Raw genomic sequence first — 16,083 nt, forward strand, 5'->3', positions numbered from 1 at the left:
TAATGAAATATTATCCTCCTTAGGGACACTGGCATTTATACAGATGTAAGTTTTCTATAGCTGCTGTCATATAAATCCTGTAATCTGAAGGACTTCCTAAATGTTAAGAATTTTCATTCTGGAAAGTTGACTAGTCTGAACCTTTTACATGAGCCAGTTCAGTTTTCTTATCTCCAAAATGTTCTGATATCCAGTGATAATACTGTCAGAGTTAGCCAAGTTAGCGTATAAGAAAAATGCCATTTACATCATGAGGATCTTTCACTGTCTTAGTGATTATCTTCAGATGTGGTCAGTCTCTGTCTCTTCAGCTTCCCCTTTTCCCCACCTCTGACCATCTATCTCTTCACATGTACACTTTCCCAGCCACAAGCACACAAGAGTCAACTAAAGCCTGATGCCACTAAACGGCTCCATCCCTGGGCACAGGCCGTGTGCTCTCCTTCTGCTTGGCCAGTTCACCTGTGCACCTCCCCTCCTCACTGGCCTTCAGTCTATCACTTCCTCAAGCTTGTTGTCCTTAGAAATAATAAAATATCCAAGTCTAGCAAAGGGCCTTCTCTCCCACAAATGGCCCACCAATCCAACAGCAAAGCAGTCAGTTCTAACACCACAATTGTCTTGGAGCTTTATCCTCATTGATATTTGACCCCTGCAAAGCCCTCCTGTCTTAGCTATTTATGGATCAATAAGCAATCCTTCCCTCCCAGAATTGCCTTCTACCCCAGAGAAGGCATTCTTACTCCATTATATACTTTAAATGCCCAAAGCCATGATGGCCGGCTCTCATGTGAGTATTCCTTAACTTTCTTATTCCTTAGAGCTTCGAATTCTTTTATCAATTTACACTGATGTTTGCCAAAGGGCAGGATCCATCTCATTTTCTCTTGGTAGTTATTCTCCAGGACCATCTGAATGGATAAGGGGAATTGGCTTCCTGAATAGCAGTATTGGAGATACTTATTTGGCAATAAACAAGTTATTTTCCTATAACTGTTTTCTTAACTCTCTTCTTAGCCACCAAAGTGACAAAGGAGTGATCCAGTACCTGAGCAACAGCCTGGGCATGTTACTTGTGCTGTAACCTTGAGTAGCAAATTCCTTTTTCTTCATCTTTTTTTGGGAGGGATCCTCGGTGTCTAAATGACAATTGGTCAGGAAATCGAGGAGTGCCTATTCAGAACTGCTCTGCCAGGAGATTCTTTCAGCCTGTACACAAGGAAGCCAGCTGCACTTAGCTCTCCAGTTTTTAAAGAGGTGGCTGCACAAAAGGACCGCTGTTCCAGATCGAGCAGTACAAAGGGAGTAACCTCCCCCCGGGGCGGGGGTAGTGGGGATTAGCGTGAGCACACGCATGCCACTCCCTGACCCCCACCTGGGAGATCTGTCACCCTGCCATCCACTGAGGGGCATTGGTGCAGGGAGGCACTCCATGTTGCAATAGCTCTGCACCGAATGCCCATGTGCCAGGGATGTGGGAATTTGTGATGTGTACTTTGGGAAGAAAGGGCATTATTATGAGATGAGTCATTGTATTTTTCTTACTATAGTTTCTCATAAGAAATCTAGAAGCCCTTGTAGCCTCAGTTTTTTGACCTATTACTAGATATGGAGCCACGGAGTCATTTTGAGAGTTTTTACCTTTAGCTTTTTTTCTTTCTTTTTTTCCCATAGAAATATAAAGAACATAAAATAATTTCTATTATTAAACTCAGCTATACTTCATTCCGATAATATTCTCTTTCATACTTCATTCCAATAATATTCTCTTTCATATTTACAAACCCAAATCCCTGTGTAGAAACTGTGAAGCCCAGGAGGCTTTGGAAAATTCAAATTTTTAAATTATTTTTATTTCTTTGTTAAAGTAAATAATAATAATTAAAGCAATAACTTTATTGTGTAAATAACTACAGAACTCTTTATGTATCTAGGGCATTTTAGGGTCAGCATAAAGCTACTGTCTCATAGAGAATTGCTTACAGCCACTTTGTCCAATCTCCGAACACACTTACCCTCACTGTCACCTTTTAGCATAATTTGTTGAGTGCTGGCTCTGTGCCAGGAGCCCTGGTAGGCACTGAGGAAACTAAGAAAAATAAGATAGTGCTCTTTCCCTCAAGGAACTTAAGATCTGGCAGATAGATCAAGGATACTCACGGCTTCCCAGTGACTTAAAAATGTAATTCAAATAGAGCCTCCTTTTTTCTTAAAGATGTATCCATTCTGCACTTTCATGGTTCATTTGGATCCTCATTACCATTCAGGAACAAAATCCAAAATTCTAAGTTACTTTCTTTTAAACCTAAGGCGTAACAATCTGTGATTCTTTTGGAAACTAAAAAAAAATGAGACTTAGTACTAGTGCTGCCTGTAAGTGGATATATACATTAAGATGTTTGGGTTCTCGGCCTCACCCTCGCATGCATTGTGACCAAGCTGTGGAAGTAGCCATCAGGATTCTGCAGACGTGCCCCAGCCATGCAGCACTAGGCCCTCGCTGTTAGCATCACGTCTGTGGGATTACTGGCACGTCCTGACAAGAGACTAAATATTTAAGCACTAAATTAAACACTTCTCTTGAGTCAAACTACTGTTTAACGTTAAAGAATTCTCCTTCCAGTTTATGAGTATAAAATTGAAAATGAGTCTAAAGAAGCAATAAACTACCCTAGCATGGGTTATTTTTAGCGTGGCTGTCGTATTTCTCAGCTGTGTGTAATTGAACCTCTTTGGACCTTAGCCCTCCTCTCAGTCAAAGGGGAGGATATCAAATTATCTCAAAAATCCTTCCTCGCATTGAATTCTGATCAGAGGAAGCAGATGAAAATGTAACTAAATAAAAACCATAAAATAATTTTGCGCAAAAGAGAACTTATAGATTTAAAAACTGTGATTAAAAAAAAATCAGGATAGAATTGTATTTTATCTTAGGAAAGATAAGTAGAAATTATAACATTTTAGTCTTTGAGGTTTTAGAATAGAAGAAATAAACTACTTAACAATTTGACTATGCAGTAACTTCTGTACCCTAATAATAGAATTATTTAACTTTCATAAGGGAACTTTTGCATAAGTATAAATCAGATCATTCAAGAAAAGAACTTTTTGTATCAACAAAATTAAATAGTGAATGATTTTTCCAGTTTTTTCATGATGTATCATAGACTTTTACAGAATTCATCCTTTTCATCTTGCTGTATTTCCTAAATAATAGTGGTTATTTGCATGGAAGCCATAAAAAGAGATTTCTTGTAGCCCTAGAAAAATTTCCTTGAGTAGAAAGAGGTCATTTCCATATATCACACTTCCTGCAGTATTCTGAACTTAGTTTTTTTACTTAATAACTGCTTATCAAAATCATATGCGTTCATTGTACAAAAAAGTTTAGAATTCAGATAAATACAAAGAAAGTAAAAAATTCCCACAACTCCCAATGCAAAGATAGCCTCTGTTAATAATCTAGTCTGTACCCCTCCATACTTCATTCTTGATAACTGAGGTCGGTGTGTATTTAACTTAACTAGGACCTCATTGATTTTTGAATTCTACGTTTGTGTTGGGTTTCTTATTGGCATTTTTGTATTTCACAAACTCCTTACTATATAAAAATGTCTTGCATAGTAAAGAAAGTAACTTTTAGTGAGTTTATCATTTACAGTTTTCAATTTTCCTTTGTATGACATTGCCGTGCGGTAGATATCTATGTCCTCAGTTTTATGTTTTCCATAATGATTTCTGCCTTAAATGAGTTAGTTATATTTTTCAAAATTTGATAAATATTTGCTAATATTTTCTTCTGATATTTTTATGAAATTTAGTTTGCAGCGTGAGGTCCTTTTTATTCCATATATTGACCAATATTGTGCTAATAACGGTTTTTAGGTTCAAGGGATTAAACGTGCTCAGTCTGCCTGTATTAATGGGGCATCACTGTCGGGGCACACATGACAAGGAGACTTCTCTAGAGACGAGGCTCTAATTTTGCCTCTGTAGCAGGGCAAACTGATGCCCACCATCTTGCCTGCTGCCTCTCTGTCTCTGTGCTAACTACTCTTCCCTTTTTGCAGTCAGCTGTGGTCAGTGCTCAGTGTCAGAACACATGGTCAGTAAGTGAGCAACAGATTAGGGCCACACCCTCAAAGGCCTATGTATGGGCTGTTTTCCTTGGGTATGGATGGGAACTATAGTATCTACCACATGCCCTTATGTGGACTTGCAGGTGGGTGACCTAATGAAAATGCTAGTGGCAAGATAAAATTGTTCTTGGTTGGTTTGATTTATCTACAGTGGTTTTTCTAGACTATGACAGAGACGATAAGAAAAAATTTTTCTGATAAAATCACTTTTTTAAAGATTAACTATCCTTTGCTTATATGTTACAGTAACCTAAGGTTTTCTTCTCCTTTCTTGATAATAAAATTCTCCTAAATGCTTAGCCAGCAGTATTTCTAAATGATATGGTTCATGTCTTCCCCTCCAGCCCTGTGAAGGAACCTGCCCTTTGCTGAGTTAGAATAGGACAGGATGTGTAAGTTAGAATAGGTGTGTCTGGGCCCGCTAATCCTTTGTGTTTTTCTCACCATAAAGCATCTTTACTTATGCAGAGACTTACAATCTCCCTTTGATGACCACTTAGATGATGGATTCATTTAGGAAAACCATGGCAGAGAATAAAACAAGTAGAAAAGGGATCAGACTTCAAATTAAAAAACCTGCTTTGACCACTGCCTGTCCCTTCACTCACTCGAGGACCGTAGACAAGTCATTTGGCTTCTCAGAGCATCAGCCCCCTGACTTGTTAAGCAGAGATAAAAGTGACTCCTGGCGTATAAGCCTCAAGTTTTCCTAAGAAGCAAGTGAGATAACGAATATTAAAATGTCTTGTAAACTGTAACGTGCTTATACAATATTAATTATTATCATCACCATATTATCATTACCCTGGAAGAGGAGTTAATTTAAATGCCATTAATGCCAAATTAGCAGATCGCTATTCATCTTACCCTCCTTGCTAGAAATGAGAAAAATACCTGATCATATCCATCTGTACAGAATATTTTCCCAAGAGGCTCAGCACCTTCATTTTTAATTTGTCTCCACTTGCCAGCCCAGATTCATTTTGCAGTTATAAAAACTAAAGTACCGAAATGTTAGGTAATGAACCCTCATTTAGCCAGCAATTCAGTAATAGAAAAAGGGACACAATAAGAGCATAAACTTGTGACCTTCAGTAGGGGCTCTGTTAACCAGCATCCAGAGGAGAAGAAAAATCTGCAGAGACCACGCAGCTAAAATTCCTTTCATTTCCAGTAGCTGCGTGTAGACTCACACTGAGATATGGCTTTGGTGGGTGACCCACCAAAGGTACCTTTTCTAAGGTACCTAGAAGTTTAGAGACAGCAGACTCCTCAGGCCCAAATTCCTAAAAGCGCACACGGTTGTCAAAACACCCTCAGTGAAAACAGAGTTCGACATGCAACTGGATTATGTTGGAAAGTTTGTTAGTAAACAGATGGTTTAAAATTCAGTACTTATTTTCCCAAAGAAACAGTCTCATCAATGCAATAAGATTCCTAGACCAGTCTACAGAAGCTGTTTCCATCATAACATTGGAGTTTTGGAAAGAAGGGGTCTGTGTTCAAGGGAAATTGAAAGAGCTATTTCTTCTGCATCCCTGGGCAGATGGCTAAGTCTAAATACAATTTTGAAATAAGACAGACATCTGTGATGTCTTCTCTCTGGCTCTGATGCCTCTTTCCCACTGGGGATCAGGGCCACAATGGGCCCTCTTCTGGCCAGCCCTACTACCTCTGTGGCTGGACTACATACTTATCCACCTCTGTCTGCTCCCATCCTGGCCAGGCCCATATGCTGAGCCATAGAAGGTGTTAGGGAAATGATTATCACCCTGACTGAAGAGCTGGCAACCTTCCTGTGGGTGTTGGCATTTTTCAACCACAGCCTTCATGGAGGAAGTTGTTTTTGAATAAGGAGACCCCCAAAGGTAGGCTATAGCACTCTGCCTAGGTAATTCCTATAAAGTTTTTCTCTATTTTTCAGAGATATTTTTCTTCTACTTTTAAACCTGGTATTATTAACCTATAATTCATGAATTCTCTGAAATTGAAAAAAAAAGTTATATATATTTTTATGTGTTTCTAGTCAAATAGCTTTCGTTCAGTTCTCAGAGTGGCAAGTGAGCTTCTCCATCTTTAAGAAGAGCTAGACCCAAACCTACAAATTTTTTAAAACATCCATATTTTGTCACTCTTGTATGACACCAGAGACCCAACTAAGAGGCCTAAGGTTGTTCAGGATTTATTTTTAGGTTCTTGAGGGTAGGTGAACATAAACTGGAAAATCCCTGTGAAATGTGTACTTCTTACAAAATAACTTCCTTGATTTTTTTCACTAACTTTATTTTCAGGTTAAAATTCTTTGCAACTATTTATTTGTACTTCCCTAGATCTACACAAGACAGTTTCGTAGTCATCAATTCAGAAGAAAAGAAAACTTTTAACACATAATTAAAGAAAAAACACTAGGGTGTCCGATAACCCGAGCAGCAGCATCATCAGCAAGGCTGCAGTCTCTGCTTTTTCTTAGAGACCCATCCTTCAGGAGAAGGCAGAGAAATGGAGTGATCCAAAGAGGGACTCGGCCAGACAAACCAAGCGAAGTGAAAGACTTGCCTCTCACTGTGGGAAGTGAGCCAATGACTTAGCCTCATAGGGCATCAGTGTCCTCCTCTTTGAGATGGAGAAGGTCATGTCTGTCTCATGGGCATCTCATGAAGACTCATTTACTGGTGCTAGTTTCTATACCAAGTGCTTTATCTGTGTTGTCTCAGTATAAATCATTAACATCTTTAGAGAAAACAACTTCAGGCCACAGTGGAATTCATAGGATACTACTTTTCATTTACTTATTTTTGCTTCAGTTCCTTTGAATCAATATACGTATATATTTCTGTACTTTTTAAAATTGTTCATTACTACTCTATCCCACCTGTTTTACCCTTTCCAGTTCCTTAACTTATTAATTATCAAGTAATTTAAGAAAATATTAGAAGTGAAATTTGGGAGAGAGAGACCTCTTCCTCATTTTAAGATCTATGGCTTCTGCATGGTCATGTTGCATTGTGGTCCAAATTGTGGTCACTGCCATATTGTTCTACTTGGGCTGCTTTTCTTTAAGTAACTCAACCAGGTCACATTTCAGAATACTGATGCCCCTGAAAATCATTAGGCATCACACTAACCTTCAAGAATAACTTTCTCTTTACCTTATTATAAAATCATAAAGAATTGAAAGTAGTTCTAGCTCTACATTTTAATATTATTGTTGGCCCCCAAATGAGACCATAATATATTACTTTTGCTCAGCTCTTATTGTTTGCATAAGACCTTTATTGTTTGCAGAGGGCTGTCGTATACAATAACTCATTCACTGTAACAAACCTGAGAAGAGATTGTATCAGTCTTGAACCTTTTAGTTTTCAAGAGACAGGAAGGCCAACTCAAAATGGCTTAGCAAAAAAAAAAAAAAAAAAAGGAAGGTTGTTGGCTCATGTGCCTGAAAAGTCCAGGATTCAGGTATGGCTTGATCAGAGGCACAAAGAATGTCATCAAGACCATCTTTTGGTTCTGCCTTTTACTATATTGGCTTCATTCTCAGTTTATAAGTGGTCGTTCCCAGCATCCCAGGTCCATGGGAAAAGAGAGCAGGTCTCTTCCCAGGCCACCTGTCGCTCATGCTTCTCTTTGAGGCTCATGAATTCTGCACTCTGATTGGCCTGGACTGGGTCACAGGCCCACTTCTCGAGTCAGGCATGGAGACAGGCCTCTCGAAAAGCATGGACATTAGGTGGATAGTGGGGACATGGTTCCCCAGAAGAAAGTCTGACTGTTATTTCCAGAAAATGAGTGAACGTCCACTCCCAAGACATTACTACCATCCCTTTTTTATAGGTAAAAGGACTGATGTTTAGAGAGGATAAGTGGCTTGTCCAGATCTCACCAGGAGGTAGTGACCGGGAGGGAGTTAGACCCAAGGATGCAAAGATGACTCAGCATCCTGTACGCTTTCTATAACTCCATCTCTCCCTAACCATGATGGCAACTGACCCACCGGGTACAGTGGAGAGAACACTGCTCAGAGAGCCAGGCCCTCTCAACTCAGTTCTGCCCCTAGCTAACTGTGGGGGCTTAGACACTTAGTTTCTTCGGTCTCATCCTTCTCATTCTGTCAAATAGGGACCATTCCTGTCTGCCGAATACTCATTAAGACTCTGATGAGATGTGGGGGAAAGGACTTTAATCCTATAAGTTCTCTACAAATGCAAGGTGTCTTTTGCCTTCTTACAAACCTCATGTGGTTTGTGTAGGCATGAGGGATTTTTTCTTTTTATAATAATATCAAAAAACACGCTTGGTGCTTTCCAGTTTCCAAAGTGTGGTTCATACACCTTGCTGCGTTTTAATTTCTCGAACTATCCTGAAAAGTAGATGAGAAGCCAACCATTGGGGTGTTGAGAAACTGGTTCTGACGCAAGGAACCAAGGAATGCCAGACCTTTTCCTCCGTGCCCCTCGCCTCTGCACACCACCTCTGAGCCCCCGAGTGTTAACCCAATTTGATCAACTCTGTGTATGTCATGCTCAGCAGAGGAGATCATGAGAAAGTCAAAAACAGTAACGTTTAGAATGTGACCTAAGACTATATTCAAATATTCTACCATGAATTACCTACTTTTAAAATATTCTGGTTGGGTTATTATTTTTATTTGAGAATGAACAAAACAGAATTAGAAGAAACTCATGTACATAACCATGAGAAAATAGATCCAGCTATCAGAAGATAAGGACAGAGAATACCACAGTCATTACTATATTAAGTACTACTGTGAGAAATATCTTACTGGCATTAAAGAGCTTTTATCCCCCTCTTCTCCCAGTCTTGCCTTCATATCAGGCAGGATGTTTTGCAGTCCTGGAAACAAGAATTTGGTGCGATAGCTCCTGTCACACCCCTCCAGCCATGGTTGTGAGGAGTGAGCTGTGGTTATGGTACATACACAGGGCTCTGGACGTGACCATCAGCCTGATATCATGGCCCCTCTCAATTCTAACTTAGACTAATAATGATGTCTCAGTGCCTGCAGCCAGGCAGCTGAAAGCAGGCAGCAGTATTTTCCCAGCAGACACCATGTTTGTCAGGTGAGTAGTGGCATTTGCCATCCATGCTGTTAGTCATGCTGAATCAGGTCCCTGGAGTGTGGTAAGAACAATATCACCTGCCTCAAAGTGACATTGGTGAGTACATGAAACAGTGCCTGACACCCAGTCAGAGATTGGTACATGGTGGCTGATCACATCTGTCCAAATATGCCTGTTCCAGAGTTATCACTGACTCACCCTCTATTAACTACTTCACTCAATCCAGCTACCACCCCACTTCTCTGTTCCCCCTTACTGCAGACTCTTCAGAAGTGTTATCTAGACCTGTGGTGGCCAACACTGTAGCCGCTGGCCACATTTGGCTATGGAGCATTCAGAATGTGGTGAGGCAGAAATGATATGAAATACACACCAGATTTCAAATATGTAGTATAAAAATATAAAATATCTCCATATTTTTACATTGATCGCATATTGTAATGATAACATTTAATATATTGGGTTAAATAATATATATCATTGAAATTTAATTTCACCGGTTTCCTTTTACTTTTTTAACAGGTCAGTATAAAATTTAAAGTTATATGCATGACTCATGATATATTTCTACTGGAGAGTTCTAGTCTCCACTATGTTCTTGAACCCATCCCTGGTAGGCTTGGGTCCCAGCACTTCACCAGAAACACCTTTTGTTGATCACTTTTCACTTCTAACCAGTCAGCAGCATTTGACACAGTTGTCACTTTCAGTGAAGCACTTTCTTCTCTTGCCTCTAGGGATGTCATGTTATCTTGATTTTTCTCTTCTCTCCCTGATGGTTTCTTCACGGTCTCCTTTCCTGAATCCTCCTCATTCTCAACTTCTTTTTTCTCATCCAAACTCGTTCCCTAGAGGAGCTCATCCTGAGGGATACCTTTAAATGCCATCTCTGTGGACTTCCCAGCTTTGCGTCTGCAGCCCAGACCTCTCTCTTCCTATAACCTATATCTTAACTGCCTGCTCAGTGTCTCCATTTGGATATTTAGGAGGTAAGTTTGCATACCTAAAATTGGTATCTTGGTTCCATTTTCCCAAGCTTGCCCCTCTCCCTGTACTTCCTGTATTGGTAAAGGATAACTTCCTTCATCCAGTTATTTAAACCATAAATCTTGGAGTTATCCTTGACTTTTCTCTCCCTCTCACCTCTTATAGTCAGTCTATCAGCACATCCTTTTGAGTCCCCCTTCAAATTATATTTCCAATCTAACCACTTATCCTCCTACCACCTTCTCCAAGGCCCATCGTCTCTGAGTTGTCTATTGCAGTAACCTCATCACTGGTCTCCCTGCTTCCACCTTGTCCCTCTGCTATACCCAAAGTGATTCTTTTCTAATGTCAAGTCACTTTTCTTCCTGGAAACTTCCAAAGGCCCATCATTCTCCTTAGAATAAAATGTGCCACCCTTATAAAAGCCGTGCATGATTTGCCCCCACACACCAATACACACACAGACTTCTTACCTGTTCAACAACCTCTTCCTGAATTGCTTTCCTGTTCCTCCCCCCTTACAACACACACTGTCCTCAGAGCCTCAGTGTTTTCGCTTCTCCCTACCTGAAATGCTTTTCACCATATGCTCACGTGGCTTGTTCTCCACTCAGGTCTCTGAGTAAAACCACCTTGTTATCTAACCACAGCCTTCCCTGACCACCATATATGTAAAACAACCCCCATGACCTTTTAGAGGTTTATTTTTCCTTGTAACGTTATTGACACTTGACACATTATATATTTATTTGTTTCTTGTCTTCCTCATTGGGATAGAGTCTTCATGAGAGCAAATATGATTTCTGTGGGTTCACATCCTTTTCCACAAGATTCTTGAATAATGCCTGGCAAAGAGTTTAGTGTTGCCTGATCGATTCTGCTGGACTGTGCTCAGTTGTCATTTCCATGCTACTTTAGGGTAGAAGTTCCTTAACTCTGCTGGGTATCACAATCACTGGAGTGCTTACCTAAGATGCTAATGCCCTGACCCCACCGCCCAGAGATCAAATCATAGTAGGTCCTGGGGGAGAATCCAGAATATTTTTGAACAAGCCCCCCCCCCAAGTGATTTTGATGCCTGGGGTGACCATAACACACTTTGCAAACGCTGCCTCAGTGTACCATGTTTATGTTTCTCTGTTTTGTTGAGCTGTTGTTTCATGTATGTCCGCAGTTCTTGAATCATCGGGGAACCTAAATCGAGATCTGGCCCCACCTCAGATCTTGTGAATCAGAACTTCCAGGGATGGGTCCTGAGAATCTATATTTTGAAAAGCTCCCTCAATATATCTGATACAGCCCATCTTCCCACTAGCCTTTGGGAGCCCCAGATGTATTTTACAGACTCCTCAAGGAGATTATAAACTCAAGAGCAGATGCTTTTTTTATGTCTTTTTAGGCCAACTTCTCTCCACATCCCTCATTAATCCAAGAGTGTTCTGTTCAAAAATAGCACTCATTAAGGCACTGTGAAGTGAACACTTTGATTTATCAACAATTTCAATTTGCCTTTGTAACTTGGATATCAACCAGTATTTCTTTTTTTCCTTTGGTGGTAAGTAAAGTTTTAGTATTTGCAGATTTGAAAAATACATGATATAAAATATATACTAAAGTTAGTAATAATTGTTTTACATGAATTGATGTTTTCATTGCAAGAGGCTTAGAAAATAGTCATGTATATGCAAGACATCGGAGCACATTTAATGAACCAGTATACTTTCAACCAGTATTTTAGTCCAGCTCATTCTCTGACTACAGGCAGGAAACCAGTCTTAGTTGCCCAGCTCATTCTGGCCAGGGATCTCTTTGCAGTTCTTTCTGTCCAAGAATTTAAAATGTGTTTCCCAAGTCAGACCAGACAGCATTGAGGTAATGTCATCCATCGTACTCGAGCTCTTACCTGCTCAACCTCCCTCTTGGACCCTTACTGGGGCATGCGCTATGGCCATTCTCGACTTCAGCATGGCTCCCTGGTCCCCAGAGCATCCCCAGAGATGGGGACCCAGCTGGTCACTTGTCTGGGAGCCTGCCCGGGCTGCTCAGGCTCCCTAGATTAGACTCCTTCTGGGGCTCGTGGCCTTGCCCTAATTCTGTTTTCTCCTGGAAGTCTATCTATCTAGACACTCTTTACAGGTGGAAAGTTGTAAAACTAAAATCCTCAAAGAATTGCCAAAAATAAAAACAAATAGAGTTCCCATGGGGGACTAACTCTGGATTTTGGATGGCCAACTAGTAGCCTTTCTAATGGTGTTGGATTTATCTGTATTCTTTGCAGAAGATGTCAAGGCAGAATTTAAAAAGGGGTAGTGTTGTCCATGTACAACCAAGAAGCACTTGAAATCTCAGCAGACGCTATACATTATCTGCATCTAAGAGTTTTACCTCTATATAAGCCATGGTTTGCATTTTGATGCCTGATGTGAAAAAGTAATCAGGACAACTCCCTTGGGAAATCCTGTTCCCAGGTGATAGCTGCTTCCTCTGGAATACTTGTTGGAGGTGGGGGCGGGGGGCGGGGCACTTGGGCTGGGATTTAGCAACAAAGGGGAATGAATTGACCCTAGAAATGTAAGAAGGAGAGATTTCTAATAAGATCTGACAGTTCAAGGGTTGAAGGAGTCTAATCTCTTTTTTTTTTCTGCCCACCCAGTCTTTATACAAATGTAAATATGCCTCCTTCAACAAATTGCCAAATGTGGTTTTAATTTGTAAGCAGGAGACTCTGCTTGGCCTTTTTTTCTTTTTTCTTTTTCTTTTTCTTTCTTTCTTTCTTTCTTTCTTTCTTTCTTTCTTTCTTTCTTTCTTTCTTTCTTTCTTTCTTTCTTTCTCTCTTTCTCTCTCTCTCTCTCTCTCTCTCTCTCTCTCTCCGCTCCCCACCGCCCCCCCCTTTCAAAACAAAGCCATGGGGTTTACACTTTTTGAACTGGACATTTCCTTTTGTCACTATGTCACTTTTTCTGTTGTCCTTTTTCTTCCAAGGATATTTTCCCCCATTGTTTGTTGTCACAGGAATTTGGGATGACAGTCAATTGTCCTGTTTCTTAAAGAAGTTTTTGAAGTTCCCATAGGAAATACATAATGTTCTTTAAACTAAGTTTAAAAATAAATAAATAAGGGCAGTGATTGAATCCAGTATGAGATTCGAAGTGTCACTGTCACGGCATCCTACTTTCTGTGGTCTCCGCAGTATCCATTGTTGTTATTTATGACCCTGACTGCCTTCCATTGTGGACTTCTTCCAGCCTTGGGGAATTTACATCATTCCTCATAGCAAAAGGCTTTCTGGTTCCCACAGAGTTGTTCAAAGCCTGACTCATGCTCCTTATGTTAATTGTTCAGCTCTGAAAATACAGCACTTATAGGGTGTGGTTGTGAGGGGGAAATCTACTGTACTTATAGGGCATGTTTAGAAGTGTTTCACACATAAATCTCAGTCTCTCTCAATCTTTCATTTAACTTTTAAAGTGTAGCTCTTTTGGGTCAACTAGTAAGTCTTGTGGCAGGGAGGAGCATCAAAATGCAGTATAATCCAATGAAACCTGTAATATTCTGTTCGCTGACTTTTAAAACTGACATAGGTCATAACCGGATATGATTTTGAGTGACATTGGTCCAGGTCTGAACCCATAGGCAGGGTTAGTGAGAGCTACAGGCTAGTGGGGGAGGGCAGTGGTCAGACAAAGCTCATACATCGGCCTGTGGGACAAGGAAGCATCATACCGATGGCTGCCATCTACCAGGCTCCCTGGGGCTGTCGTTAATTCTAATGTAAGTCTAAGGATAGGTAGTCTTAGACCTATGATCTCTGAATTATATAAAACCATAGTAATGCTATTATTTAAGGGGGGAAAAAAGTCCCAGTTTTTTAGCAACCAAGAGTCACAAGCTCAGTTTTCAAGGTACCAGTATTAAAAGACTTAACTCTCAATGCAGTCTTGAGTATTGCAAAGGCCACATTCTGTATTTTTGTAACCAGAGAAAACATGGGCAATTCTTGGGATAGCCAGGATAGAGACCACCGCAGGACAAGGTTTCTCTGGAAGATCAAAGCTCACAAACATGCTGCTGCCTGGCACTGTAATTCTGGGTTTTGTCACAGTTGAGGCCTGAGAAATATCAGACATTGGCCACGAGTTCCCAGATGGTTCGGAATCAACATCCTTTCCATCACAGCCTCGTATGTTTGTGGCGTATGTTAATGTATGAAGTGTGTGGGCTGAGAGTTCAAAAGAAGTGACAATTTATCAGAAGTTCTAGATTTAAAAAAATTAAAATAGTCTAATACTAAGCAGTTGCATCTAGTCCTCACAAAAATTAATGTGTTCACTGGGGCATCTAGAGTATAACTGTTTTTTCTCATGTTCAGCTAATAGATTTCTTGTTGAATCTTTGTTATCTTTTGGAGGAGACAGAAAGACCTCTCCATGGAGCGTCTGATTATTTTGCTGAGTGTGCGGAGAGTCCACTTCCTCCCAGTGCAAAGCTCAAGAGAAATGCTTTCAAAGAAATGTAGGTCCAATGTGTTTCCTTTTTCTCAGTTCTGTCTATATATGTGGCTACATCATGTGAAGTCTAGAATTCAGCAAGAACGCACGGGATTTAATCACAAAGCCCCCTCTGGCACTGAGCCTGCCCTAAGTCACACACTTGCTCTTCCACCTTCTTGACTGTTCTCTTGCTTTCTGGACAACAGAAATCAAGCCCTTGCTTCACAGGTGTGTTGCAAAGAGTAATTAATTACAAGCGCTTTGAAGATGAAAAGCACCTGTCAGTGGTATGTTTCATACAACTTTCAAAGTGACTAGACAGATCTAAAAAAAATACATTTCTTTCCTAAGATACTTGTTTCGACCCTAACATAATTACGATAATCCTTGTGCCCCTGATAGCAACGGTGAAAATGTGAATATATATATATTTCTTTCCAGACTAAATATTTCAGCTTCATTCGTTTTGAGTTTGGTGGTTTAAGAAATGTCTTGCCATTCTCAAGCCTGAAAATATATGTTGAACTCAAAGTCTCTAGTCTCTAAATTTTCTCGGTGTAGATTTTATCCTGCCCTTCAATGTGAATTTTACCATCAGAGTGAAGTTTGCATTGACTGTTGTATGTGCTGTAAAAAAGATGTGCACATGCGTGCACGCACGCATGCGTGCATGTGTGTGTGTGTACATACACACTCTCTTGTGTTTGCCATGATTCTTTCTTTCCTTACTCTCTGGAATTTTTTCTTTCATACTCTCTGGAATTTCTTCCAGAACATTTTAAGTTATATTAACTGAATCCCAATTCTTATGGTAATGAACAAGCCTGACATCAGCTAAATGGTGTTTATATTTGAGTAATACCTTGAAATGGCCTGAGAGAAATTCTGGAAGATACTTTACTTACAAATGAAAATCGTGTGTATGTGTGTGTGTGTGTGTGTGTGTGTGTGTGTGTGTGTGTGTGTATGCATGTACAAGCATGTTCTTGTACACATACACACATAGAAACGTAAACACAGCCTCTGCTTTGGATGTATTCGAGCAGGTACTTCTGGGGGCGGGGGGGAAATCAATATATCAAATGTAGACAATACTGACTCTTAACATCTGAAATAAATGTCTGCCTAAGATAAAATATGAATTCTAAACTCCATTGATAACCCAGTGATCAATAAACAGTATATCTTGGTGTGTCCTAATGTATTGGGAAACATGAAGGCTATTGCTTGATCCAGTCTGCATTTAAAAATCCACATACGATTGTGGATTTTTCTAGATTTGCCAGGAAAATAGGGAAAAGGGAGAGTAGCGTGCGCCTTCTTTTTTCAGGTGTAGGAAATGTGGTAAGGGGAATTTGGAGGAAACTATGCCATTACAGCTTAACG

General features: G+C 40.1%; 1 protein-coding gene and 1 long non-coding RNA gene across 5 annotated transcripts in view; both read left to right on the forward strand.

Annotated features, from left to right (window-relative positions):
- The window catches only part of LOC111746455, a 13,717-nt gene extending 4,006 nt beyond the window's left edge, over positions 1-9,711 (forward strand). The window contains exon 2 of the long non-coding RNA XR_002783119.1: positions 6,470-9,711. This is a non-coding gene — a long non-coding RNA (uncharacterized LOC111746455). The remainder of the gene's footprint in view (positions 1-6,469) is intronic.
- SLX4IP (SLX4 interacting protein) overlaps positions 1-16,083 on the forward strand; it is a 189,559-nt gene that overhangs the window by 167,406 nt on the left and 6,070 nt on the right. For all 4 annotated transcript variants that reach the window (XM_023537415.1, XM_023537412.1, XM_011370243.2 and 1 more), the window contains one exon: positions 14,616-14,719. In XM_023537415.1, the coding sequence (XP_023393183.1) occupies positions 14,616-14,719 (104 nt within the window). The remainder of the gene's footprint in view (positions 1-14,615; positions 14,720-16,083) is intronic.

The sequence above is a fragment of the Pteropus vampyrus genome, unplaced genomic scaffold, assembly GCF_000151845.1.
Source record: "Pteropus vampyrus isolate Shadow unplaced genomic scaffold, Pvam_2.0 Scaffold7, whole genome shotgun sequence".
Taxonomy (NCBI): domain Eukaryota; kingdom Metazoa; phylum Chordata; class Mammalia; order Chiroptera; family Pteropodidae; genus Pteropus; species Pteropus vampyrus.